Here is a 26,880-nt window from a genome sequence, read left to right on the forward strand (position 1 = left end):
CAACGTTCTGTCTGTGCTTGCCACCCTAACCCAGACACAGGCACCCTGAGGGCAGGGTTGAGCTGCTCATCCCTTGGTCCCCACTGCTCTGGAGACCACTTGGCGCCTGTGGTACAGTACTTGCCAGTGAGTGACTGTCATGCACAACACTGTAGGTACGTCATGTACTTAGAGAAGCTTAGAGGATGGAAGAGGAGCCCAGCCCTTACTGTGTAAGGCTGCAGGTCTGAGGACTCTAGTATCCAGGTGGAGGAGGGAAGGGAAGAGGCTGACCCTGGGAACTGATAGGACTCTTACCAGGGCCCCACTTCTGGTGAGCCTTACCCTAAACCCACTAGATGCAGGGTTTGGGAGGTGATGCTCCACCAAGTGATTAACTGTCTGTGATGTGGTTGGCCTGAGGAAGAAGTAGTGGACACAACAAGGCCTAAGGTTGACTCTAAGCTGCGGGAGAGAGGCATAGGGTGAGCTTGGGGATGGTCAATCCAATTTTCCTTTGAGCCTATGTCCAGGAATACTGCTGATCTCTGATGGCAGTAGCCATGTCCCCCAGAAATGCAAGTGGTCCAGCCAGACTTGAATTATGGTCCAGGCTGTATGTGGAGTACACAGAAAGCCTGCCTCACTGTGCAGAAAAGCCAGGGTCGTGGGGCTTGAACCCTACCCTTATACATCATTCTGTGTGGAGCTCTATCAGCAGTCAGGGCCCCACAGTCTCTAGGGATCTGGAAGCTTTTGGGCTTGTCACCCTGGTGCAGTCAGGAAGGCTTCAAGGCAATCATAAAGTAGGAACTCAGCTTGTGAGTGGAGTTTCTCAGGGGAGAATGACAGCTGACAGGAAGGGCTGACTGGTGTCTCCAGAGAGCATAGTTTGCATAGTGGAGAACAGATAGAGGGTGAGAATGCCCCGTGGTGTAAGTCAGGGAGTCTTACAGTCAGAGAGATACCCTGGCTGCAGAAGCGAGACTGATAAAGTAGCCTTTGGAGGCCAAAATGGAACAAGTACAGGGCCTGAGGCCCAGTACCCCCAGCCCTAACTGTATACCTCCTCACTGCGCCATCCCCACCCTTGTCAATGATTGCTCCCTGATCCTGCAGCTGAAGGTCACTGGTATTGTCAGCATTCATAACGGGAGGGCCACACAGAAGTCCTCCCTGAGAAGCCTGTGGTCCCCAGCCCCCTGAGGGGCCCAGTGGCCACATATATGTTTTATTCAAACAGTGGACAGTAACGTATTATTACTCGGAGTCAAGATGATTGACAGGAGTGCAGCAGTCTCCTTCAACCATAAACCTGGGCTGATCCAGTGAACCAGACCACATAGTCACACTTCAAGACCCCTCTGTGAACCCTGCTTCCCTCCCTGCCCTCTCCCACTGCATATCCCAGAGTGGTCTTACAAGAGTGGCTGACTCCTCCATGGGGCTGGGAGTCTCATGGGAAACAGCAAAGGATGCTGAGGTGGCCCCCAGCCTCCTGACATAGAGCAGGACCTAGGGAGGCTCTCAGAGGATATCTGCTGAGTAGATGGAACCAGGGAAGTGGGTAGTTGAGTATCATCAACAGACCTGGGCACTTGGCCATCTCTAGCCACAGGTCAGGGGAGCCTACACTGAGTCCCTCCCTCATGACCTCACCCCAGCCCTGCCCTGCCTAGCCCATATCTTTGTCACCCCATCACACACCAATCTCTCGGGCTCTAGGGACATTCCATGATCTATTTGAAATGTTATCATGTGCCCTCCACTTAAACTTGTCATGGGAGATTTAAGGCCCCAGACAAGTCTAATGACATCATTAATTTGCTTCTCCCCCAGCCCTGGCCCAAACCCAGGCCCCATCCTTGGCATAGGGCCAAAGCCCATCATCATGAGACTCACAGAAAATGCTAGACCGTGGCTGGGAAGCCCAAGGGAAGCTGAGTAGCTAGTCCTACTTCATGGTTTTGAAGTTTCACTCTTTTTCTTGTTCTTATAAATACTTAAGTCCCCTGGGGAATCTTTATGCAGATGCACCTTGTGGATGAGAAGCAGAGCAGAAAGGAGGGGTATCTGCTCATAAATCCCATGATCCATGGGAGAAAGAAGGGGATCAGATCCTCTTCCTTCACTTCTGATAGTTCTGACAACCATCTGTCATCTCTGTAGTCTACCCTTCACTGGTAACCCACAACATCACAGGAAGGTGACAATGCAGGATGTCATTATACATACATGTGTATATATACATGTGTGCGTGCGTGTGTGTGTGTGTGTGTGTGTGTGTGTGTGTGAGAGAGAGAGAGAGAGAGAGAGAGAGAGAGAGAGAGAGAGAGAGATCCCAATCTGCCTTTCTGAAGCTGGTCTCATTGAATCCATGCACTAAGTCATCATATGTGTCACCCTGTTACCGATAAAGAATGTGAAACTTGGAGAGACCATATGACCTAGAGAGCACCAGGCAATGAAAGAAAGGTGGCAACCCAAGCTGTGCTGGTTGTGCGACTGCAGGACCTGTGCTCATCAACACTCTTCCTCAACTGCCGCTCATCCTGCTCATCCGTCCACTCGTTCACTGACTTAACAAATACTAACAGTAATAAGGCTTGGCCTCCCATCCTCTCCCAGATCCCATAAATGGAGAGAAGCCTTTGAGAGGTGTGTTTCCAGAAATAGTCCTTCTGGTCATGGCCTCTCTGTTCTCCGCCCTGACTCAAAAATCTTTAGCGTCTCCTGTAACTGCATCAAGTCAAGTGTGACCTGTTTCATCAGGGCTGCCAGTCATCCCTTCCAGTGTGGAGGAGGATAAGAACTCCGTTTCCTCATTTGTCTATCTGCCAAGCAGGCAGTCTCTGGGTGCCAGCTCTGTACTGGCCTAGGCATGAGCAGGGCTGCCATGCACATTGTACACATTGTGCAGTACTCACATTGAGACAATCACGTCACTTCCTTCTCTGTCCCAGAGCAGTGAGTCCAGCTTCTCTGACTAAGGAGACGGAGTATGCAGGTGCTCTTACTATCCATTCTCCCACTGCTCCTTGGCCAGCAGAGCAGAGGCAGATGTCCAGCCTCCTCACAAGCCCTCAGGGTTCAGACACTGTTGACTCCTCCATCTTTCTCAGAAAGGATGTTGACAGCTCCTCCTTGGCTGTAAAAAGCCCTGTGCTTTGGGTAAAAAAGCCATAAAAATTGGCTCTTCTGGGGGACTAAGCTCTCTAGGAAGTTGGTGTCTGTGGGCACACACTCCCCTCATGTTTCAGTCAGGACTAGTATTTTGTGATTTGTGCTTGGCTAGGTGACAATGAAGAACGGAAGATGTCCTATGAGCTTGGCAAATGCTTTGGCATGGGGGGATGGGAGGAAAGACAGTGTGCTTTGATTCACTGCCTTTCTTTCCCTGCAACTCCATGCCCATTTTGAAGGAGGTGGTGCTAGAATGGCTGGACCTATCTTCCAGGCCAGATGGGGGAAACAATAGAGCACAACAACCCAGAAGGGGCAGTGCAATCTTACATTCATGTTTGACCCCTGGTAGGCATCTTCCTTATAGCAGGCCCTGGGGACTTGGAATGACATGACTTTGTCCTTGAACTCAGGGGTTCTTCTGCCTAGTTCAAGAGCACATCCACAAAGCCCTTGCCAGGCCTCAGGCCATGTGGCAAGTGACACACTAGAGAGGGAAAAGGACCCAGAACTGGAAAGATGGACGAGCTCTAGGCAGCTTATCCCACAAGCATCAGTCTGGAAGGATCTGTGATCCTGGGATAATTTTCAAGAAGTTTCTAGAAGTTTGAAGCCAGAAGAGAGGAAACTCTGAAAGTTCTGCCCTGCTCATCTGTGTAGAGCAGAACACTGAGTGCGGCCACAGTAGTGGCCCTTGTCTCCTTTAATCCCTCCTGTCACACAGTCCTTCCTACAAATGAGTCAGGACTCAGCAAAATGGAGCAGCTTGTTCAGTATACCCAGCATCAGAACTGAATCTAAAGTTCAAGTCTTCCTCACACCAAGTCCGATGGCCTTCTTGCCATAGCTGTCATCTATACCCCTTTGATGAACTGGGTTCCGTGTCCACGTTGTACTAGATTCAGGGCCAAAGGAAGGACATAAAGAACCCAGCATGGCCTCAACACCCTGAACCTCAACCTCCAGAGAAATAAATACCAGGCAGACCTCGATGTGAGTCTTAGCTGCGCTCCACCAAACATTGACTGTGGTCACACATGTCTCAGGCACACATGTCTTTCACTCTCAGGCTTGCTTTACATGTACAACTGTAACAATGCTCTTCTTTGAGGGCATGAGGGTTGATGAGAAGCAAGAAACAGAGAACATTCTCTTCAGAAAGGTAAGTCAATAACAGTCCTACCTGGGGTTTATCTGACATATTCCCTGCTCCATCAAGATCTGAAAGTTGTTCTGTCTTACCATTGCAGCTACCCAACTTCATCAACACCACCCTCCCACCTCATGAGCAGGTGACAGCCCAGGAAATTGACAGCTACTTCCGCCAGGAGCTCATCTACAAGAGGAATGAGCGCATGGGAAAGAGGGTCATGGCGCTGCTGCAGGAAAACCAGGGCAAGATCTGCTTCTTCGCCTTTGGAGCAGGTTTGGCTCTGACCTCTACTTGTCAAGGAAAAAGCTGAGGCCCAGAAGAGGGTGTGAAAGCCACATGGTACCCAGGAACAGAGCTAGGACCCTAGTGTTTCCCCAGCTTCTGAGCTTCTCTCATAGCATCTCCCTTGGCAAGGGAAGCACCCCCTGCCACGGCCTCTTCAAGTGCCAAGTGGACATATGTGAGCCCCCAACAATCTTTCAGTGCCCATCCTAGCCTGGACCCACTCAACCTAGAGCCAGGGCTAATCATAAGGGTCTTGTGGCCTCATGAGTGAGGAAGAGAGACAGCCCACAGTTGTAACTCCAACTCTAACTGGGCCGTGTGTCATGTCACCTTAGCTGGTACTTTCCCAAGGGTTCAATTTTCTCTTCAGTTAATGGGAAGGACGACATTAACAATTTGATGAATCTAAAGTATCCATGTTATAGTGTAGTTGTGAGGATGAGTGACATTCAAATAATCTTCCATATGGTGGGGATCCACAATGGCAGCTGCCATAATTATTATCACCACCATCATCACCACTATAATGAACTTAAGCATCACCATGGCAACACAGGACATGAGCTAAAGGTTTCTAGGGGTCTTTTTCTCCTGTAAAGGGATCTAAAGATGTCTACACAGAGTTCCTTGGGGCCCCTATTCCTTCTCTGTTCCTTACCCTTCCTACTTTTCTCTGGCTGTCTCCAGTGGCTGCATTAGGGCTAGGATTGTATGCAGGGTTCTGTGTTGTCATCTTTAGTTCAGTGAGTTACAATGACCATTTACCTCTTACCACTTAAATTTGTGAAATCCACCTGTGTTTTGTGAAAATTTTAAAATAGCTTACAGCTGGATGTGATGACGTTCACCAATAATCCAAGCCCTCTGGACACACAGGCAGGCAGATATCCAAGGCTAGCCTGGTCTGCCTAGGAAGTTCAAAGCCAGCCAGGGATATATAGCAAGCCCCTGTCTCAAACAAACAAGATGGCAGCTTATAGGTATGCTCATCAGTCCACTGCTCTGCCTCTCTCCCTATGGCCTTGACACACACCCTCCAGGCCGAGCAGTCAGTCCAATCCACAAGGGCACCTGTGGACATCTAGACTCTGTAACGGGGCTGTCCTCAGTCGATCTCTGTACCTCCCCTGCCCACATTCAGCTCCAAGGATGTTGAGGGTAAGAGTTGGGAGTATATTTATCCAAACTATTCTTCCCATTTCCAAATCTCCTTCAAAGTGAGGCTCATAGGAGGGTATCAAACATGGATGTAGGCCCTTTTAAAACAGCTCATGAAGGCCATAGAAACTACACAGAAAGAGCTCTGCTCCTCAATGGCTCTGCTATGGTCCACTATGGCCTCCAGCAAGTCTTCTCCCCTCTTATGACCTTAGTTTACCCACTTAAACAGAAGACGCTGACTTTGACTTGATCTGTCTTGTATTATGGGCTGTCTAGAATTCTGGGCCAAGTGTGAGGAACAGGTGGGGTCTCCCAAGGGATCTGGGGGGGTCTTCTGAAGGAGCCCACGAGAGCAGTACCTATACTAATACATGGAGATGGGGATGTCACTCTCCCTCTTGCAGAATATCTGCAGGGTCCCTGGTGTCAGCCACATAGCTACGAGGACCTGTGCAAAGAAGTAGCCCTTCAGCATCTCTTCTCTCGGTCACCACGTCTAGGCACTGCATTCTCTACTAAGTGGCCTTAAGTGACTGCAGAACAGCAGCCTCTGGAGTACCCCAGCTCCATAGTTACTCAGATTTGAAGGAGCCTCCAGAGAGCACAGGCACTGAGGGAGGCCAGTAAGAGAGCAGGGATGCCTCTCAAGAACAGGCCCCAAGATGCAGGTGTAGGGTTACTCAGAGCCTGGTGGTCTTTTGCACCAGCCTTCGCCTATGGCTGAGGAAGCTAAAAGATACAGAACACTGACTTTCCTGTGATGCTCCAAGCCCACAGGGCACAACAATCCACTCAAGCACTCTTTCAAATCAAAGCATACTGGGGGCTTGGGAGTGGGGAGCAACTTGTTAGGGATAGCAGCAGGAAGGGATCTCAAAGTCCTTACTTGGCAGCATTAAAAACTGGTAGCTGTGTTTAGCCCCACATCCATCCACATTGTTTTTATATGGGAAATAGTTTGGCATAGTAAAAGAGATGAGGGACGGGGTGCTGCCAAATTCAAGGCAACTTCTGTGGCCTTTTTAAAGCCTCGTTACCTAAGCAGAAGCCACCAGTATAGAAAGATAGGGGTTCCAAAAGGGGAAAGAGAAGAAATGGAGGAAGGGGAGAGAGTTGATCTCCAGGCAGAAGAGGGTACCTCAGCTGAAGTGTGTATGAGCAGGTAGCTGATGGCTTCCCACTAAGCCCACTCTTCCAGCTGGAAGGCAAAGCTGAGAAGGAAGACAAAGGGCGCTTGGTTTGAAGAGGGGAAAGCATTTGACATGAATACAAGAGAAGCTGACCACAAATTTGACAAGAACAGGAAGTTAGGGTAGATTTAAACTCTTGAGCCATCTGTGATTAATTGCTATTGGGTGCCTAGAGTGTGGTGCTCTGAAGAAGCACGTCAGAGCCCAGCATAAAAGTGTTGACCCGTCCATAATGTCTGCTGGAACCGAGATTCACTTGCTTCCTCCGCTGGCATCGAAGGCCCATAACCCTGTCAAGTTGCAGTTTGTTAAGATTTCTCTAGCAACGCCCAAAAACTAGGATTTAAAGATGGCCACTATACCCAGCTGCCTCCTGTGTTTACCTACACACTGCCCACTCAGTGACTATCCCCATGCATGTGAACTCTACCATAGCAGGACCCACAGTCACAAGACTGCTAGCAGATTTTTAAACAAAGACACGGTGAACCAAATCATACAGAATTGAGTATATTCCATTCAGCCCCGGGGGGGGGGGAGAGAGAGAGAGAGAGAGAGAGAGAGAGAGAGAGAGAGAGAGAGAGAGAGAGAGAAGAGAGAGAGAGAGAGAGCTTAGACCTCGGCATTAAGAGGAAATAGCAATGTTATCCTTCGTTCTAGGAAAAAAGATTTCCTTGGTCTGTTTATTTGTTCAGCCATCCAAGGATCTTGTAGCATTTTTTTTAATAATAAAATGCATGATTCAGGAACTGGAGGAGCTAAGTTGGAAGCATGAGTCACCAGCAGGTTGTGGAGTAGGGAAACAGGTAACCTCTGGGGCCCATTCATTTCCAACTCTAGCAGTTGGAAGTTGTCCGTTTCTGTGTCCCTAGCATAATATAGTGTGAAGAAAGCCCATACTTCTGGCACTTCCCAATCCTTGGATCTCAGCGTTCTAGTGCTCTAATTGCCTGGTTGCAATATCCTGGCTCTCCGGTCTCATAGCATTCCAACATTCCAGCATGGTTTGTTTCAATTGTTCTCGGAGACTTGGGAGTAGTATGGAGCCTTGCAGAACCTGGACATGCCTTCCGGGGCAGCCACCAACTGCCCCACAGGAAGTAAAGTCCAGACAGAAGGCAGGCAGAGTCGGAGACGAGAATCTATTGCTCTGAGTATTGGGACATCCAGGACACTCAGCCTTCAGGCTGCTCAATGGCATTCAGAACAACACATATGGGCCTGAGGCAGGACTTCATGGAAAGATGCACCATTACCTTAGCTAAAGGCAATTGTGTTGGCTGAGATATAGCTCAAAGATAAAGCATTTGCCTCGCGTTAATTCAGCACCACCAAAAATGAATGAATGAATGAATGAATGATTGAATGAATGAATGAAGAAACTACTTCCTGTAGAAGGTACACTGTCCTGTTTGACAATCCAACCATACAGCCATCGTGCTCAGGGCCCGCTATAAGGATAGGATAGCCCTTCTGTACCATTTGACAGACAGGTGGAAATGAACACAGGAACAATAGAGCCTCAAAGCTCCAGTGAAGTGATGGCAATGACTTTGTTGGGGTGGTCAGACTCCTCAAAATATCCAGCTGCTGCTTAAGCCCTCCATCCTAAGCTCACACAGTGTCCTGGAACTTCATTCTGACACTCTGCTCAAACAGCACACTGTCATCTCTTAGCTCAAGTTGCACCCCAGAACTTAAGATGCTCATTCCTCCCTTCTTGAATGAGCAAATGGATGACTGAAGGTGATGCTCCTGAGGTATGCAAAACAGACCAGTCTCTCCTACATTACCACAAGAACATTTGAGCCAGAACTGAAGTCTCTGCCCCATGGTGCATGGCATCTACCGTCTGGAAGGTGAGACTACAGTAACAAAAACAGAGTGCTAGGTCCCAGTGAGCAAACCACACAGGCTGAGGCAGGAGGCAGAGGCTTAATGATAAGCAGGGTTTCTTGGGGGAGGGGTAGCAATTGGTGAGGAAAGAATCTGTGAGAAAAGTAAGCTACAGCAAGAGTTAACTCAGGGCCTTGAGGGCGAGAAAGGCAAACAGCATGGTGAGGTGGAAATGGCTTGCCCTCTGAGATAGTCCTATAATCTTCCCAGAGTCTTTCCACTCCTTGTGCACAACAAGAGGCAAGGCTCCTTCCAGCCCCTGCATCCGACATCCCATGCTTGTTGGCAGAGGCTGACTTGGAGGTTTCCTAGAGAAGGTGGGGTCTGGTTGGCGTGCCCCTGTGCATGTCCAGAGGCCCTCCACACCCACATAGTCCTCAGGACAAGACCATCCTTCCCTGCATTTCACTCTCTTCTCTATTCACCACCTTTGGGACAGAAGCCCATCAGAGTTCAAAGATGGTCCAAGAACAGCCAGCCAATCTGGAATAGAGGCTACACTCCTGGTAGTTTCTTCCCTTCACACACAGCACCCATGTTTGTCCTGCTTCGCAACACAAACATGAAGCTAAACCTTCCAGAAGTGCTTCAGAATTCCCAGTAGTGCTAAAAGGAGCTGTCACCACACCACACATCCATCTGGAGCGGCCATCTTTGCAATGGCTACCATCTTTGGCCAGAGCCATTCCCATTCAACCCAGAGCATCATAACAGGCAGAGCAATATCTCCTTCTGGCTTGTGCCTAGTTGGCCTTCCTTTGAACAAGACAAGTCAATAGGAACTGTGGGCCATGTCCCCAGGGTTGTCTCTAGGACTGTGCTGTCAGCAGAAGATCTGAGAATGCCAGCTATGGGCTCAGCTGGATAGTGCCAGGAATGAAAGAGAGGAAAGTAATAGACTAGAGTGTGGACTTTGAAACTAGGCTGTAGGACATCCCAGTTTTCTTCTGAGAGCTATCTCTGGACTGGTCAATGCCTTCATTCCTCTTGATCTCAGAGTTCCCTCTGAAAGTGCTCTGAGAGTCCGTGAGTAGCACATGATGGCTCAGTGCCAGACACAGCTTAAACAGCCTGTCAGGCCACTACTACTCCAGGACCCCTGGTTCCTCCGAGCCAGCAATCCTCCAAGGACATGGCTCATTTCACACCAGATGAGGAGCTAGAAGAACTCTGTTGCACTGCATAGAAATCTCAAGAACTTAGTTAGTGTTAAATAACAGTGAGGCTCAGGACTGTATCATAGTTAAGAGTTTTATTGCTGTGAAGGGACACCATGACCATGGTAACTCTTATAAAGGAAAACATTGAATTGGGGGTAGCTTATAGTTTCAGAGGTTTAGTCCATTATCATCATGGTGGAAAGCATGGGAGATAGCAGGCAGGCAAGGTACTGGGGAGGCAGCTGAGAGGTTCTAGATCTTGATCCACAGGCAGCAGAAGGAGTCTGTGTATAGGAGGGAACTTGAGTATAGGAGACCTCAAAGCCCACCCTCACAGTGATGAACCTCCTCCAACAAGGCCACACCTCCTAATAGTGCTATTCTCTATGGGCCAAGTATTCAAACACATGAATCAATGGGGGCCATACCTATTGAAACCACCAGAGACAGGATGAGCCTCTGTCCCTAAATATGTCTCTAGCCAACAGGAGGTCTTAGACCCTGGAACATTGAACTTCAGGAAAGAGCCTAGTGTTATAAAGAGTGATTGTCCCAGTCACAGCTGAGACCTGCAACCTTGAAGCCCATTACAAATCCCACTCTACACCAGCCTGGACAGACTCAGCAGTCATTGCCTACATTTGTGGTCATTTGTCACCAGAAGGAAGAGGGCCATCCCTGACTCTTCTTGGCCTCCATGTATTAGCCTAGCATGCATTAGATGCCTGTAAAGGTTTTTAGATAAAGCAATGTGGTTACCAGGTCCTCGGGACCAGCTAGCCAAAGCCTTGGGGGCTTCTACCTCACTCTGAGTTACCATCAGTCACACTCAAATGACAGGTGCCAGCAGAGATGTGGCCTCCTGACCCCAGAGCAGATTGTTAACTTTGAAAGCATCTGATTCAAATGACATAAAAGCTTCAAGCTCAAAGTTATAGAACCAAGTGGATGCCTTGATGAGGGAAGAGGCACTTTCTAAGAGGAAATTCACACCCAGTGACTAGATACCCGCTTAACCCAGACGTCAGATAGCACAGGCTACTCCAAACTGGAGTCTCCCCAGAGCCCCAAGGCTGGGCATTGTCTGGGCAGCCAGCTCCACAAGTGCCTTGCTATGGACATACCTGAGCCATGGCTAGACATAGACCTGTCTTTTATGCCTGCGTGTCATGGGCACGTTTAACTATGGGGCAGCTGAATGAGAAAATGAATCCAAACATTTGGCACGTAATGCCTGCTAGAGACGGAGCAGGCAGTCTGTCACTCGGTGTTTGTGTCCATCTTTGCCACATTGATGGCAGAGCAGAGTCTGTCCTTCATCCGTTATTATTTCATCAGTTATGCCTGGCATCCCAGAAGCTCCCACACAGGAGCATGGAGCACGTACCTATGTCTCCCACGGGTAGAGACCACAGTGTGTCTCAGACCCTGGCACGAGGCTGGCTACTTAGTCCGTCTCAAGTCTGTCTCCAATGAGCTGAGAAGGCTCAGCCCTTTGCTGGGTGACTGCAGAGCAGAAGAGGAAGCCCAGGTCAGCCAGGTCTCCTCCACACAGCTCTGGATAGACTAGAAGCCCTGGTGCCCCTCATTATCCACCCCTCCTGTCACACTTCCTAGGGAAAACAAACAGGGCTCTGGTTTGATATCCGGCCGGCCGGAGGCCCTGGCAGTGAGATTCGCATTTGAAAGTTTCCCTTGCATTAATTTCAGACGGAACATAAATACGGACTTGGGATGCCTCTTCCAGGAGGAGAAAACTGGAAACCCGCATGCTCACTGGAGAGAAAACATGTGTGCTGGCCGAAGGCACCCGCGTTACTCTGGAGCCTGTGCGGGGAAACATCTGGTTCTCTCCTCCTCCACCACCCAGCCCCCACTGCAGTCTTGAAATTGCCCAGTTAATTGGCGCATTGTTCATGCTGAGCGCTTCACACACTTCCCTCTCCAGTCTGCTGAACCTTGGAAGGTACACACGTTTCTGACCATTTCCTGCCCCCAACCATGATCTTGGCATCTCTGCAGCTGCCAAGTACTTCAGAGTGGGCGTGATGGACCTTACCATGAACTGGATCAGTTCTGGGGACGAGCCCAAAAAGCCTTGCCTCATACCAGCTGTGTGACCTTGGGCAAGTCCTACTTCCCCCACTGAGCCTCAGTGTCCTCGTCTATAAAGTGGCAGCACCTTCAGTGGCTACCTGCAGATGAAATGGATGGTCTAGAGACCTCTGAATGTATTCAGGTCATCACCTGGTGAAGCCATACTGGCGGATGGGGCAGGGGGACAGGAAGCCAGGTGGTACAACTGCATATGGGGGAGTTGAGACACAAAGAGGGAAAGGAACTACCCAAGGCCACAGGGCTCGTGGATGGGCTGAGTATTGTGCCAGGCTCTGCCCTGCCCTGCCTGCCCATGCTAGAGGGTCAGGTGAGGCTGGCAGGCTATGCTCTCCATCCTCCAAGCTTTGTGCATTGGCACAGCCTATCATACACCCAGAAGAAAGGAGCCTCTTCTCAGCTCTGAAACATCCCCTGCCCCTTCTCTGTTTGTATATAGATGTCTGTAAGTGGCCCCTGGTTTGTCTCAGAGAGACAAGTCCAGCCTCGCCACATAGAGTTGAAGCTCTGTACTCCCTGAACCTGAATGTTCCCGATAACCATCTAATTCTGCCCATTCTAGGGCCATCTCCCCACTGCATCCTTTGCTTCCAACTCTGGGTCTCTCTCTCTCTCTCTCTCTCTCTCTCTCTCTCTCTCTCTCTCTCTCTCTCTCTCTCTCTCTCTCTCTCCTCTCCCCTCCCTGTCTGGCTACCTTTCCTCTTCCCTCTTCTCCCCCTGAAGTAAGTTACCACATCTCTTAACAGCTGGTCTCTGGCCCCTCTCCTCTGTCCTTCTCTTTTGCTTCCCAGGTCCTGAAGTTCTCTCCTCCCCACTCCCATCCCCCCACCCCCGTCCTTCTGCTTTTCTTCCTACTTCCCTCTTTGTGTCTCCTTGGCTCCCTGTGCCCCACCCTCTCTTTCCTCTTCTGTTGTCCTCTCTGGACTCAACAAGCGAAATGGAACGTGTCTTCCTGCAGAGAGCTGGCCAGAGAACAGCTGGAAGCTAATGCTGGAGGGAGATGCTGAGTGGTGGCCAGGAGCCCCAGGGAGGCTGGGCAAGCCAAACAGGCTGAGCCCCAACATTGTGGGGCCCCTTTGGAAACCTTCCATCACCTTGCCGGCAGGTTCCAGCATGGGGGTGGTGCCTTGTTCAGAATTTCCAACTTTGGAGACAAGCCTAAGCACTGTCTGCCAACCCCTGGGGACAGCATATGCTGGACCCTGACTCTGGCCTGTATAGGGGCCAAGCTCCTAGGATTGGTGGGATCTTGAGAAGCGTCACCAAGGGCCAGGTCTGGGCTACAAGAATGGGGGAAACTTGGGTCTCCTGGGGACAGGATGAGATCATGGAAAGGATGTAGAGTAAAAGGCTATGTCACTCATTCATTCAACAAACATTCGTGGAGCCATGGTGGTGCGCCAGATTTAGGCTTAACTCTGGGGACAAAGATGAATCAGGCATGGTCCCACCCTCAAAAAGCTTATATTCCACCTCCACCCCCATCAGGTGGCTCCATGAGAGCACGTTACAACAGAGTCAGGTTAGCTACAGTGGGAAGGGACTGAAGAGCAATGCGGTGTGGCTGCGGGTGGTGGCAGCTGGGCAGCCCAGTGTATTTGAGAGGAGACACCCAGGGTCTCTATTGACTGTGGGAGGATGAAGGCCAGCATAGCTTGATTAGCAATGTCCAGTAGAGGCACAGTGATAGCATGGCGAGAGGGCAAGCAGAGGTAGTGGGCTCTGTGGAAGGGCTAGGTGGAGATGTCTATGGGGCCACTGAAGTAGTCATCACTACTGTGAGTAGCCGAGCCATGAGTAAAAGGAAGAGGAAAGAAGCTAGGGGCAGCTTTCACAGCTCCTGTTTGGACTAGGCAAAAGAAAACCCACGAAGGACGTCGCCCATAAGGACATGGTGACAAGGGCACAGGCCAGAAGGAGACTTAGGTACTAAGAAACTGCAACTACGGGTCTCATAAGACCAAGCACCAGAAAGAGTAAATGTCAGGAACACTGGCTGGGATTCAGGATTATATCACTGAGTTCTGTGCACAGATGATATAGAAGGGTCCCTCCTAGGGTTGACAAGGAGCATGGAGGAGAAGTACCATTCTCCCATCCTAGAAGGAAGGATGAGAGGCGGAGAAGGTAGAAATTTGAGCTAGACCTACCCACTTTCTCCAAGTATCCACAGACTAAGGAAAGCAATCCAATTCAGAAAGCCTTAAGGTTGAAGAAGTGCCAGGGCTCTTAAGCAGACACGGGAGACATCCAGAGCCCAGCAGCAGCCCTTGAGGTCTGCACCACAGAAGCCACATAGAGCTATGCCAAGCCTGGGCCCTCTGACAATCTACAGTATAGCCTCAGACAGTCAGTGGGTGTCACCTGCCTCTCTTGGACAGCATGTAATTTGGAGTTTTCACTGGTAGATCTTGAGGATTTCTGGGCAGATGTTGGGACCATAGTTGGACCATTGGAGCTTATTAAAGCCAGATCTCCATGGAAGGAGAGGGGGCATTTAAACCATTGTCCAGAGCAGAGGCCATGAGCTCCTGGCAGAGTCCTTCCTCCTGGGCACTGAAGAGAGCACCCACTTCTCTCTTCCAGCTCCACAGAGCCGAGTGAAGGGGGATGTGTGCAACCTACCCAGGAACAGTTTCAGCTCCCTTAAGATGACATCCTGGCCAAGGGCTTTTACTCCCCCTGCCTCTCTGGGCCAAAGGCTCATTTGACATTTGTGGTGAAAGACACTGGTGACAGGAAAGCTAGGATCACAGGCTGCCTTAGTTGTTTTCTGCAATAAAATACTGTGAGCAAAAGCAACTTAGGGGAAGAAGGGGTTCGTCTTACATTTCCAGGTAACAGTTGCCCAGGAGTGGTAGGGCAGGAACTGGAGACAGGGACTGAAGTAGAGACCATGAAAGAATACTGCCTTCCGGCTTGCTCAGCTTGAGTTCTTATTCAACCCACAACCTTCTGCCCAAGGTCAATACCTCCCACAGTGGGATGAGTCCTCCTGCATTAATCATCAATGCTATATCTTTAAGAAGCTCCACAGACATGCCCACAGTCCAATCTTATCTGATGGAGGCCATTCCTCCTTTGAGGTTCTCTCTTCCCAGGTGACTCTGGTCTGTATGGAGTTAACAGAAACTAACCAGCTCACAGGCTGAGAGAGAGACTCTGGGCTTATTGTCAGCATGCCGGGTCAAAGTCAGAATCTGGGGGTCCTATGCTTTACAGTTCACACCTATACTTTTGTCTCTTCTGCATAGAGATCTCCGCCTGCCTCGTTCCTCCTCCAGTCACTGTACACACTGCCCTCCACCTGGACCCCTCATCCCACCCCACTCCCATCCTCACCTAGTAGCACTGCCTCCTCCAGGAAGTCTTCCCTGTCACCACACTAAGGTAGATGTCTTACATGCCTGCACAACTTCCTGCGGTGTCAAATACATTGGAGATAGTGCCCTGATCCTACAAGCCTGAATCTGAGATAGAGAGGAACCAGAATAGGGCTCAGGCTGTCAATCATGACCCAGCATGAGCTATGCAATAGTCAGTGTTCACTAAACCAATGGCATTATATACGAGAAGAGGGAGGGAGTCAAGGAGAAAAGGAAAGAGGAGATGAGAGGGAGAAAGGGGGAAGGGGAGGTAAGAAAATCAAAGGAAGGAGGGAAAGGGGAAGGAGAGAGGAAGAGGAGGAGGAACATCTTTTCAGGGGGGTCTTGAATAAAACAAAACTTTCCCCTATGGACCATGGCTTAGAGAAGCCTATGTTCATCCTGCATTTCAGTCCCTCCCTCTGACAGAGAAAACTGAGGCTCTGAGAGGTAGCCTATACACCCAAGGGTTCGGGGAAGTATAGTACAGGTTAGGATGGCACTCCTGGCATCCTCCCCTGTGTGGTGTGGTATTTCCAGTAATCTCCAGGTGGAACCACAGGACCTCTGACGGGCCAGCTAGGGAGATATGGCTGAGTATCAAATTAGAGGACCAGAGGGCTGAGGGTGGCCCCTTTGCTCCAACCACTCCACTGGTCCTGCAGACTCCCTCTGACTCAGGAGCTTGTCCATCCTACCAGCTTGTCCACTGTGTTCTCTGCCTCCCTGGGACTGTCAGCATGCTGACCTTCCTGCTTCGCTCCTCTTACCACTCATCACAAGCAATCAGAGCCAGGGGACAGCCATTACACACACGCACGCACGCATGCACGCACGCAGGCACACACACACACACCCCTGCTTAAATACCCAGTTCTAAGCTAAACGTGAGCAGGAAGGCATTGTTACCCGTGGGACCATGAGTCAGACTCAGGAGATCCTGGAGCACTTGGGAAACATAGAGCAACACGAAGTGCTCCTGTGACAAAGAGGGAGACTGAGGCCAGGAGGGAGAGAGGGGACAGCGTCTAATCCAGGCAGTTTCTTCTTCCACAGTCACTTGTCCTCCACAAGACTCTCCTAATCAGAGCCTGAAAAGTACGGGCATCTTGCCTGTACCCTGGTGATGAGAGGCCACCCCTTGCTGCATTACCCACCTTCTATTTATGATCTCTCATACAAAACAGATACACCACAAATGCTTGCTGAGAGAATGGATAGTAGCTGGGAGGTGAGATGTACATATCTCACACACACACACACACACACACACACACACACACACACACACACTTCTGGAGGTTACCTCAGAAGGTCACTGTCAATGTCTTCTGGGTCCCACATTCAGGAGGGTTTTATAGCATCTCTAGCACCCAGGCCTCCATGGGTAGATGGTGAAGAAATGAATCTAAATGCTTAGATCCACCCAGCACATGCTAGGCATGTGTAAGACCCTGGCCATGTGTAAGGCTGTGGCAAGGTGGCCTCTGCCCCCTGGAGGGCTCTCAGGGAACTGGGCAAAGGAGGCATGAGTTGCTGAAAGCATTTACAGAAAGGAGCCATAGATCTGCTGGAACTGGGGACTTTCTTGGTGCTAAGCCTCTCATGACTGTTGTAGGCTACCCACTCTGAGTGGGCAGGCAATAGGGTCAGCTTAACAGCATTAGGCACGGTTGGAAGCCTTTACTGTATCCCAGCCCCTGTTCTCTAGAGTCCTCACAGACTAGAGAAGGTAGTTATAGTCACTCCCACTTTACAGATGAGGAAGCTGGAGCATGCAGAGGTACAGCCTGTGAGTATCAGAGCTGGGATGTGGATACTGGCAAGGTGGACGAGGTGTACATCTCACCACCAGGACGCGATACTTGGATTTGAAGGAACCCTGTTGTTAAAGTATGGGCATTCTGTGTCTCAGTACCCATCCTGGAGACCACTGGGGGACCTCCGCTGGTATAATTCATTGTCCCAGACACAAATGACCATCTAGCAGATGACCATCTAGCTCTGGAAGACAACCTGGCATCTGGCTGAAACCATGGTGCATCTTATGTTCTAGGTCACTTTCTGGGGAACAACACTGTCATCGACGTCCTAAGGCAGGCAGGGCTGGAAGTGGATCACACACCTGCTGGGCAAGCCATCCACAGGTAAGCATCAGGGTATATGGTGGCATTTTGGAGCTGGCTCTTGGGCTGTGGCCTGACTGCAAGCTGTGGTTACTGCCCTGATGACCTGCTCAGGCCTAAGGGTAGAGCTGTGAGCACAAACTGAACCAGGCTCTGGGGTGCTAGACAGAGTGAGGAGGCTGCTGGGCAGTCTTGTTGGGATCTCTTGGTGCGGTGGGAACAGTAGCAGAATGTGGAATAACAAATCTTGGAGTTCAGATCCAAATATATTGGATAGGGGCATAAGTGACCTCAGTCATTCCCTAAAAAGTCAATGGACAGACAGGCCCTGAATGAAGATGGGGCCATGGTAAGAAGAGACTACAGTTTGGTTTCTTCCCTGTGTCCATCCCCACTGCATGAGCCTTTTGCTGCTGCAACCGTTCATGGTCCTCCGCTTTCTGCCTGTACCTGCTCCATTGCTTCCTCAGCAGGACACTCCCAGTTCCTAGCAGGCCACTCCCACTCTGCCCATAGAGCCATTCTCCCAACCTCTTCCTGTGTGAGTTCCTATTCTGCCCCACCCACCTGTCCCCACTCTGGACTTTTCCAAGGATGGAGATCAGCTCCGCCTCTCAGAGCATCCACAGCACCAGCATCAGGCAATAGCCAGGCTGGAGACCTGAGAACTGAAACTCTCAAGTCAGTGTCAGGCTTCTCAAACTCAGAGACTGACTGGTGCTCCAGTCTTTATGTTGGAACCTTCTCCTCAGCCTGCAAGAATGGCCCCATTGTGATTTGAATCCCTGCCCTCATGGTTACAAGACCGAAAGTCTGCACTTGATCTTAGCCAAAACTCTGAGAAGCGATATGACCCAAAGTCTGAAGGAGGCTTGCTTTAATCACAGCCAAGTAGACAAGTGGTATTGGCTGCTGACTCTGCGTGGGGCTTTAGGTGCTTCTAACTCAAGAAGTTCCATAGCAAGGCAGGAACTATGAATATCCCTGATGTGGTTGGGACATCTGAGCCTATCATAAACTCACTTGCAGGACATCTTTGTATGACAGTCCCCAGAGCACAAGCTGCTCCTAGCCTCTCATCTCTTCCCATGAGCTCCGCCACGTGTGTTTGAGGCAGCTAGGGCAGGTGTAAGGGATAAAGGTAGACTTGGGGTGAAGGCATTCCTCTAGGCCCCTCCTGTTCTCTCACTTCACCCTTCTGCCCACGCTCCAGAGGACCTTCCCCTTGAAGCTCATTGTGTGTGGCCAGGCAGGGGATGGGAGGCTTCTATTCATCTTGAAGCTTAGGCATTAGAGGAGATCCCCTCCTCTGCCCCCATGGACTCGCTGGAGGCTCCCTTCAGAAGATTCTCAGGCTCAGTCTCCTGTACAGGGAATGAAGGAACTGGCAGGGCAGAGGGAGTAGGAACGCTGTGGAGTCAGCAACAATAAAAAGCCACCCTTGGCCACAGGTGCTTCCTGTAGCTATCTTTTTGTCTGACTGTTTTGAATTATATCCTCAACAGCTGCAGCATCTCCGATAGCTTAGACCCTGGGAGTCTGGAGTTGCCATGGGGGTTGGGAGAGGATGAGCTTTTTCCTCTTCAAAGAGAGAGAAGCCCCTCACCCACTCACTGTTGCAGAGTGAGGAATGGGAGGGTAGGCCGCCTTCAGTCCTGGGTGCCACCTCCCTTACAAGTGATTTGCTTGGACACAGTTCCTCAAACCACTCCCAACCCTCCAGGGCCAGATGTCCCCAAGGAATCCCTTTTGGACCCCAGAAAGCAAAGAATAAAAGGAAGAATGTCTGCAGGATGAGAGAGAGGCATACCCTACTTTGAGCACAGATTCCACAAATATGACTAACTGACCCTCGAGGGCTTATGTGGTCAGGACCCTTTGCTGGGTAGCCCACATCAGAGAGGTTTGGTAGACACCAGGCACTGGGCTGGGTCCTGAGCTCATTCACACCCATGCCATTCTGATGAGACAGGCAACACCATTCCTCCATCCCCTTTCTAACCAAGCACTCTACTCATACACATTCTGGACCATGAGTTATAATAACATGGGTGGTAGAGTGTGTCTATCAGCCTTGAGGTTGAGCTCAGTGACTTAGTCCTGACCCATCTCCATTCAAAGATGACCAATGGACATCCAGTGCAGACAGCTGGGTGAGTTGATAACAAAAGCACCCTGAATAGCATTCACTACTCGATGGCCTTGTCTGCCTACTACTGCCAGGCATTGTTCTAAGCCCTTCACCTATGTGCACTTATGACCACACGGTGTTCCCAAGGGAGGTACAAACCATCCTATCCCCACTTCACAGAACAAGAAACTGAGGCACAGCAAAGTTATATAACTTGCCTAGAATCCCTCTGCCAGAGGTATTGCTTAATGAAGTCATGATCAAGTTCAAATATGAGCATAGACCTCATTTTCCACCCGGCCCCTCCATCCCTCCACCCTTGCACCTATCTCTCCCATATGTTGGCGTTCTCCTCAGCAGTGTGGCCACCTGAGAGCCTGTGTGTTTTACTCTGTCTTCACGTTAGGTGTGAGCTATAGGCAGTGGGGGGGGGGGCATCTGTTTAGGTCACTGCTGATAATTTCAGAAAAAAATGCTATCTGTGGGAGTCTGTGGACTAAAAGAGGAAAGAAGGAATCAATGCTCTGTCTATAACAGGCAGTGGTCCCCACCCCCAGGTCCCTCCATTCTATCCCAGTGGGACACTTTGGAGTTCCCCTTGCCTAGAAAACATCCCCTCCACATTCCCTTTTTTACACACACACACACACACACACACACACACACACACACACACACACACACAGAGAGAGCACATAGCTCACATTCTGTTTCACTTTGCAGTCCTCCTGCTGGGAGCCCAGCTCCCCCTCCTGAGGGCACCTCTCCTGCCAGCCGAGCTCCGGCAACCCCAGCTGCTGCAGTCCCAGAAGCAACCTCAGTGACCCCCACAACCCCTCCTGAGGAGGAGGATCCAGTCCTGTCCCCACACCTCCTGCTCCCGGACAGCCTAAGCCAGCTGGAGGAGTTCGGAAGGCAGAAGTGGCGCAAGAAACTAAACAAACATCAGCGGCCAAGGCAGTTCAATGACCTCTGGGTCCGAATCGAGGACAGGTGAGCAGGGGAGGGGCGGGTTGTCTAGGAGCTCCCTGTCAGCCTCTCCTAGGGCTTAGTGTGCTGCCACAGGCCCTGCTCTGAGCAAGGAGGGACAGAGGTGTCAGAGTGGACACTTAGAGGCAGGCTGGGCCCTGACTCCTGAGGATCTCCATGGGCATCTTTTGGGGTGTATATAATATGTTCCCATCTCACTTTGGAGCAGGCAGAATTCCCCACAGTTTAAAAGTGGCATGGGGCTGTAATGCTGGCTCAAGAAGATAAGTTTGAGACCTGCCTGGGCCATTAGTGAGAGTCCAGCTCAACATAAAAAGTAGAAAGAAGTCTGAGTATGAAGCACCATGATACGGTGCCTGCCCAGCATGCCCAAGGCCCTGGCCTCAACTCCCAGAACTGCTGGTAATTAATCAGTTAATTGATAAAAATTAAAATGAAGAAGTGGAGGCTTCCTCTAGTGGCACTAACAAAAGTCTGCCAGGCGTGGCCTGCACCTGACTCGTGCATGTGTCCCATGGACTGGGGGTGAAAGCAGAAGCAACCATGACAGGCTGGATATCTCGGAAGATGTTAGATCCCCATGCTGGGAAAGTATGAGCAGTGTCACTGTAGCGGGGAGATTCTGGAGGGGCCCCCACCCTGTGAGAGAAAGGACTACTAGGCAAAGGATGCTGTGGTCAGAAGTGTCACTGTGAGCCCTGCTGTAAGTAGCCAGGTACAGAACACATCCCAAGGTGTTGCCACCCCACTTCCATATCTCCCTCCGGTCAACAACACCTCCTGCCCTGGGCTGTCACCAAGGCTCCCATTGCTCCAAGATTGTCTATCCTCCCCTCCCCCACTCAGTTTCTCTCCAGAGCAATCTCCCTAAGTCAGCAGTGTGGCAGAACTCTCTACATATAGTGAATAGTGTCACTAGGGAACGTCTCAGAAAGGGACTAGAGTCCTTTTCACTGCACAAGTGAGTCCTGGATCTGACGCTTAGACAGTGGGACCTCAGAACCCAGAGTCCCTGTCTGGATCTTAACGCCATCAGAATTTTCCTCAGCATCCTGGACAGAATCACCGTAGGTACTTGTTAAATCATCGTGTCTTCCACTCCACACAGACATGAGAGTTGTCAGGGCCAAAGCCTGAGATGCTGTGTGCTCCAGGAAGTTCTAAGAGGCACCAGAGAGCTCTGGCCCGGTTGTGCATTTATGAACATGAACCAATGTCTGGAGCCAAAGGCACTATCCCAGGCCACACAGAGAACCAGAAACTGACTGGGACCTCCCATTCTACAGCCAGGTGGCTGAGCTAGTGACAACAGTCTGATGTAGTCCGGTCCTGTCTCAAAGGCATGGCATGCACTATCTTAAAAAGGCTGACAATGAGTAGGCATCAAAGCCACTGAGCCTCTAGGTGCTGGTGCCATTGCCTCCCCTGAGCCACTGAATAATGTACTTCTGCAGAGACCTCATCAACCCTGCCTCCTGCAACACAGGTATCACTAAGTGACTGAGACACTAAGACCCAATGCCCAGTATGGGCTACCCAGCCTGAGCACAGGAGCCTAGAGTTTTAGAGAGCCACATCCTTCAGTTGTGGGCAAGTCTGCAGGCTACCAGCAGTCCACTAGAAGCTCCAAATAGTCTGGTTAGTCAAAGTCCTGGTCAGTGGAGGAATCTAACTCGTGGAGTAACAGGGGGCTAGGCTGTCAGCTCCAGCAAAGAGTCCGAAGCCCCTAACTGTATCTGAAAGCAAAGTGTAGACAAAATGACATTGGACAGTTTCCTTTTCACAACACGGGATCTGGAAAACAGACCCTGGCTTCAGGGAAAGAAAGCAGCTTTTCTTTGGCAGAGGGGAGTCTCCTCCACCCCAACAGGTAAAACTGAAGCTGGCTGACACCTCCCTCTGCTCAGGCTGGAAGAGAAGGCTTCACCAAAGAGCAGTCTGTTAAAGTTCCTCACTGCTTCTTGGGAAAGAACAAGCCCTGTGCTCTCCAGGAAGCCACGTTCAAGGCACAGGCTCCCACACTCAAAGGATCCCTTCCACCTTTCCAGTGTTCCCGAATCCCCAGTTTTCTGAGACGAGGCAGAGGACCAGACGGAGCCCTTCTGACAAACCTCTTTTCTTAGAGAAACGTTTTATTCCCTTCCACTTTGTCCCTAAATCCAATGAGAGCCGGTCCTTCCTGCACATCTTCCACCTACACTCCCACAGCAAGACCTCTGAGGGCCTCTGGTCTTTGATCTCGCCCTGCACATCTCATTGCTCAGTAGCAATCCTGCGGCAGCCCACAGGGACGCTTGCCTGCTTCAGGGCTCTCACCTCCTTTTCTGCCTTCTGCCTCTACTGGATCCTCACCAGGGCCACCATGGTCTACACCCCAGCCCCTATACCCAATTATTCTTGCGTCTGTCTGCTTCGGGTGCCATGCCAGTGGGCCCCTGAGAGGCTTCCACTGGGCTGCTTCCACTGGGCATCGCCCTGCACTGCAGTCCTATCGAGAGTCAGAGAGCGGGGCTGTACTGCAGGGAGGGAATCAGAGTCATCCAGATCGGTGAACTTGCTGAGTGACCGAGACTCAGAACTGTCATCCAGGTGTAACTCTAGTTTCATGTTTGTCATCCACCATCTAAGTGTTCTAAACATTTTAACCTGGCCAAGCTCTCCCATCTGCCCTAGCCACCTATGGGAGCCACGTTTCTTGATGCCATCGCCAACACGTCATTTCTTTACCTTTGTTTCTTGACTGGGGAATCCTGAACACAGGATTTGGATGGCTCCAGGTCACCTGAGGCCTCACTGGGAGGAAGGGTCTTTGACTCTACACTTGAACCTAAGTTGGAGGGAACCAGGGATGTAGGATGTGGGTGCCTGGCTGGGACACCACCTGGAGCAGGCTGGCCTCCCTTCACCCCTCATTACCCCAAGATGTAAACACAGTGGAGGAAGTTTAGAGTAGCAGCAGCCTGTGGCAGAATGATTTATGGGGGCCCGTAGAGAGGGCTGGTGTGTTCACAGATGGACGCATGGCAGCGAGCATTCGCAGGAATCCCTTACCTCTGAGCACCAGATAGACAGGCAGTGGGGAGAGGTGTGACCAGGGCAAGCCAGGACAGAGACAATTCCTGAGAAACATGGGCCTGTGACAATCCTAGTGACACCTTCTGCTGCATTATGGCTTTGCCTTGTTTCTGGGGGTTATGGCAACTCTCATTCTCCATGTCCCCAAGTGTTGAAGCATACAGGGGTGTGCATGCACTCGTGTGTGTGTGTGTGTGTGTGTGTACACGCGCTTGTGTCTATAAGAGAGAGGGGAGGGAGGGAAGAAAGGAGGGATACAAAGAGAGATAAGGATTCACAGTGGCTGGCACATCTGAGTTGAAAGCATGTTGAGGACGCACAGATGTAGAGAAGAGAGTACCTCCTGACTCCTGGGCATTGGTTAAAGCCAGGCTCAGAGGCGAGCATCAGTATGTGACAGACAGAACCTTGGTGAGCAACACTAGGCAAGTACAGGACATCCAAGGTACACATGACAAAGCCCTCTAAGATGAGAGGAAGCACAGTACTGCACCAGACGGGCTCTGCAGGCCTCCTGTCCACTGCCCTTCCTGCTCAAGGTTTTCCTCTCACATTCTTCACAATGTGGGGTGGCCCAGGGTATCCTTGCAAGGCCAGAACCCCATCTGAACTGCTCCCATGAGGACTGGAGAATGAAATTATTCAGTTATTAAAAAAAGAAAACAAAAAAATTTCTGAACGAATCAGACAGAATAGTGCTACAATCCCACTCCACAGGGTTTTGACGCTAAGAAGATGCTTATAAGCTGGTATCAGCCCAGCAGTGACCCTGGCATAGCTACTGCTAGTGTTGTCACTTCCAGAATCTCTGGTCTGGGGGTGTCTCAGGCTTCAGTATGCCCTAGGCTTAAAGCCATCAATGAGCCATTGGTTGGGGGGCTGTGAAACACCACCCCCAATTTAGCAAAGACATGTTGGGCACACACCTATCACCTATTACTGTGGATTCATACTGGTGGGGGACAGTGGCAGATGGCTCCCAAGATATTGTCACTGGAAAAGCCTCAGTTCTACAAGACCCTGGCAATTCCCATCTCTGGGCCCATTTTTCACCTCAGGATAGAAAGTTCCTTCCACCTCTGGCCCACTATAAAACTAGTAGAAAGCATCAGGTGGCTAGCCTACAATCTCCAAGGTGGGGGCAAAGGTAAAAACACCGTGAGGAAGATCATGGCACAAGATGTGGAAGGCCCCAGGTACTGAGTGGACCCAGCAGGGAAGCAGCCACCAAAGTGGTAACTTTGCCTACATCTGATTTTTTGGCCCAAAGATGCCAAAGTCCAGTTGAGAATCACAAGTTCTCCTCTAGCTGCTGGCATGGAGGATCCTATCCCACAAACTCTGTTTTCCCCAAGGGTGGTAGCCCCTGCATCTCTTTGAGGGTCTCTAAAGTCTCTCTGCCCACCCTCCATCACTTCCCAGAGGCTCTACTCAAGCTGAGGGGCTTTCATATTTGGTTCTCAAAGAGTAAGTGGTACACGTGTGTCCCCATCCAGGCATAGCCTCTCATATTAGCTAGAAAATCAATGTCAGTGATGCCCAGTGCTGAAGCCTGGAGGGCTCCTGCAGAGCTCTAGTGCCAGAATTCATCCCTGCTCCAGGGAACCCCCAGGAAGGGGTGGCAGCACACAGTGCTGGCACTAGCCTCACTTGTCTGTACTTTTCCTTGGACTTCTGCCTGTGGTCTTACTTCTGGCTTAATTTACTGCTGGAACAGAGTTCAAAGTACTGAGTCCACTCTTGCCCCTTCGATGTATAGATTGGGAAACTGAGGCCTAGAAAACCCTATGAGCCCAAATTTACAGATTTGCCAAGGACACAGCCCAGAGCTCCGTCTTCTAGCAAGCCAGAGGGGCCTTCTCACACTTGGGGTCCTGTCGGCTCACAACAGACTTGGCCCCTCCCTCAGTGCCAGCCATCTGCAGAGCCTGGGAATGTGCAGTGTGTTTGGTTTGGCCTCTAAACCGTTGTGCCATGAGACAATTTTCCCTAGCATAAGCCTGAAAGGGGGTGGAGACCTGGATTGGGGTCCAGCTTGTGAGCAAAGTAAGTTGGGAGGAAGGAGGGAGGTTGCACTCCTAGGGGCTTGTCCCCCTCCCCCGTCCCACTTCATTTTCCTGGGATTCTTTCCAAGGAATAAAACCCCACTTGGGCTCCAAGGGAGAGTTTTCATCTTTAGTTTTCAAAGTGTGAAAGAAAATACCGATAGGTGCCTTGTGAGACATAATCCCCATTTGGTTTTGCCTGCCCCTGCTCCTGCCCCAGCAAAGGACAGCCTGAACCCTGGCTCCAGCCACTTCACAGGGCACCTGGCCCACTGCCCTGAAGTCAGCCCTCAGAGCCTCTCAACTAGGCTGGGACACACAGTGGCATGGAGGCATTGACGTGTGTGTGTGTGGGGGGGGTAGTGACCTCTTCTAGACACAGAGGTTAATCTCCTCTAGGGGCTACAACCAACAAGGCCTCAGTCTGAAACTAGAATGTCCACATCAGTGTTCAAGGTCTTACCAGGAAATAGTGCGCTTTACTGATGCTCAAGAGTTCTTGCCATGGAAGCAATTGACCCCACTGCATCTCATCTTGCTAAGAATGCTCATCTCCTTCAAGCTCAGTAGAGACTGAAATGTGGCAGAGAAAAAGCATTGAGCCTGATGGCTGCCTGTGCTCTTAAGTACATTGTAAGTCCAAGATGATATTAGTTGAAGAGCAGAGAAATAAAAATATTAAAGATTTTAAAAAAAGCCTCCCCATATCTCCCACTGTTCTATGACTCCTCAGATTGAAACCTGTTCTTTAACTGTCACAGAACAAATGCCCTGCTACGGCAGTGAGGTTAGTGGGAAGTGGATAGTGTCTTAGGTGAGCCTTCATTCTTCAAGATGGCAGGGCAGATCAGGGGCCTTGAGGAGAGAGTGAGGGAAGTCTCTAGCCGCTGCAAGAGCAATAACAGCATGACAGTGGGCCTGATAGGGGTGAGGTAAGGTAACACAGTACAGCAAGATTGTGACCGGTCCCATGTGGTTGAAGGACAGCATGGCAGGAAACAGAGCACACTAGTTTCTGTGAGCTAA

The 26,880-nt window shown here is 50.6% G+C and overlaps 1 protein-coding gene across 6 annotated transcripts in view; it reads left to right on the forward strand.

Annotated features, from left to right (window-relative positions):
• Trabd2b (TraB domain containing 2B) overlaps window positions 1-26,880 on the forward strand; it is a 218,620-nt gene that overhangs the window by 172,090 nt on the left and 19,650 nt on the right. For all 6 annotated transcript variants that reach the window (XR_015620078.1, XM_087551219.1, XM_087551220.1 and 3 more), the window contains 3 exon segments: window positions 4,413-4,587; window positions 17,544-17,634; window positions 20,468-20,737. Coding sequence is in view for 5 of the 6 variants with exons in the window: in XM_087551219.1 (XP_087407345.1) it covers window positions 4,413-4,587; window positions 17,544-17,634; window positions 20,468-20,737 (536 nt within the window). In the remaining variant the exon portion in view is untranslated.

This window comes from Rattus norvegicus, chromosome 5 (genome assembly GCF_021556685.1).
Source record: "Rattus norvegicus strain SHRSP/BbbUtx chromosome 5, alternate assembly SHRSP_T2T, whole genome shotgun sequence".
Classification (NCBI taxonomy): domain Eukaryota; kingdom Metazoa; phylum Chordata; class Mammalia; order Rodentia; family Muridae; genus Rattus; species Rattus norvegicus.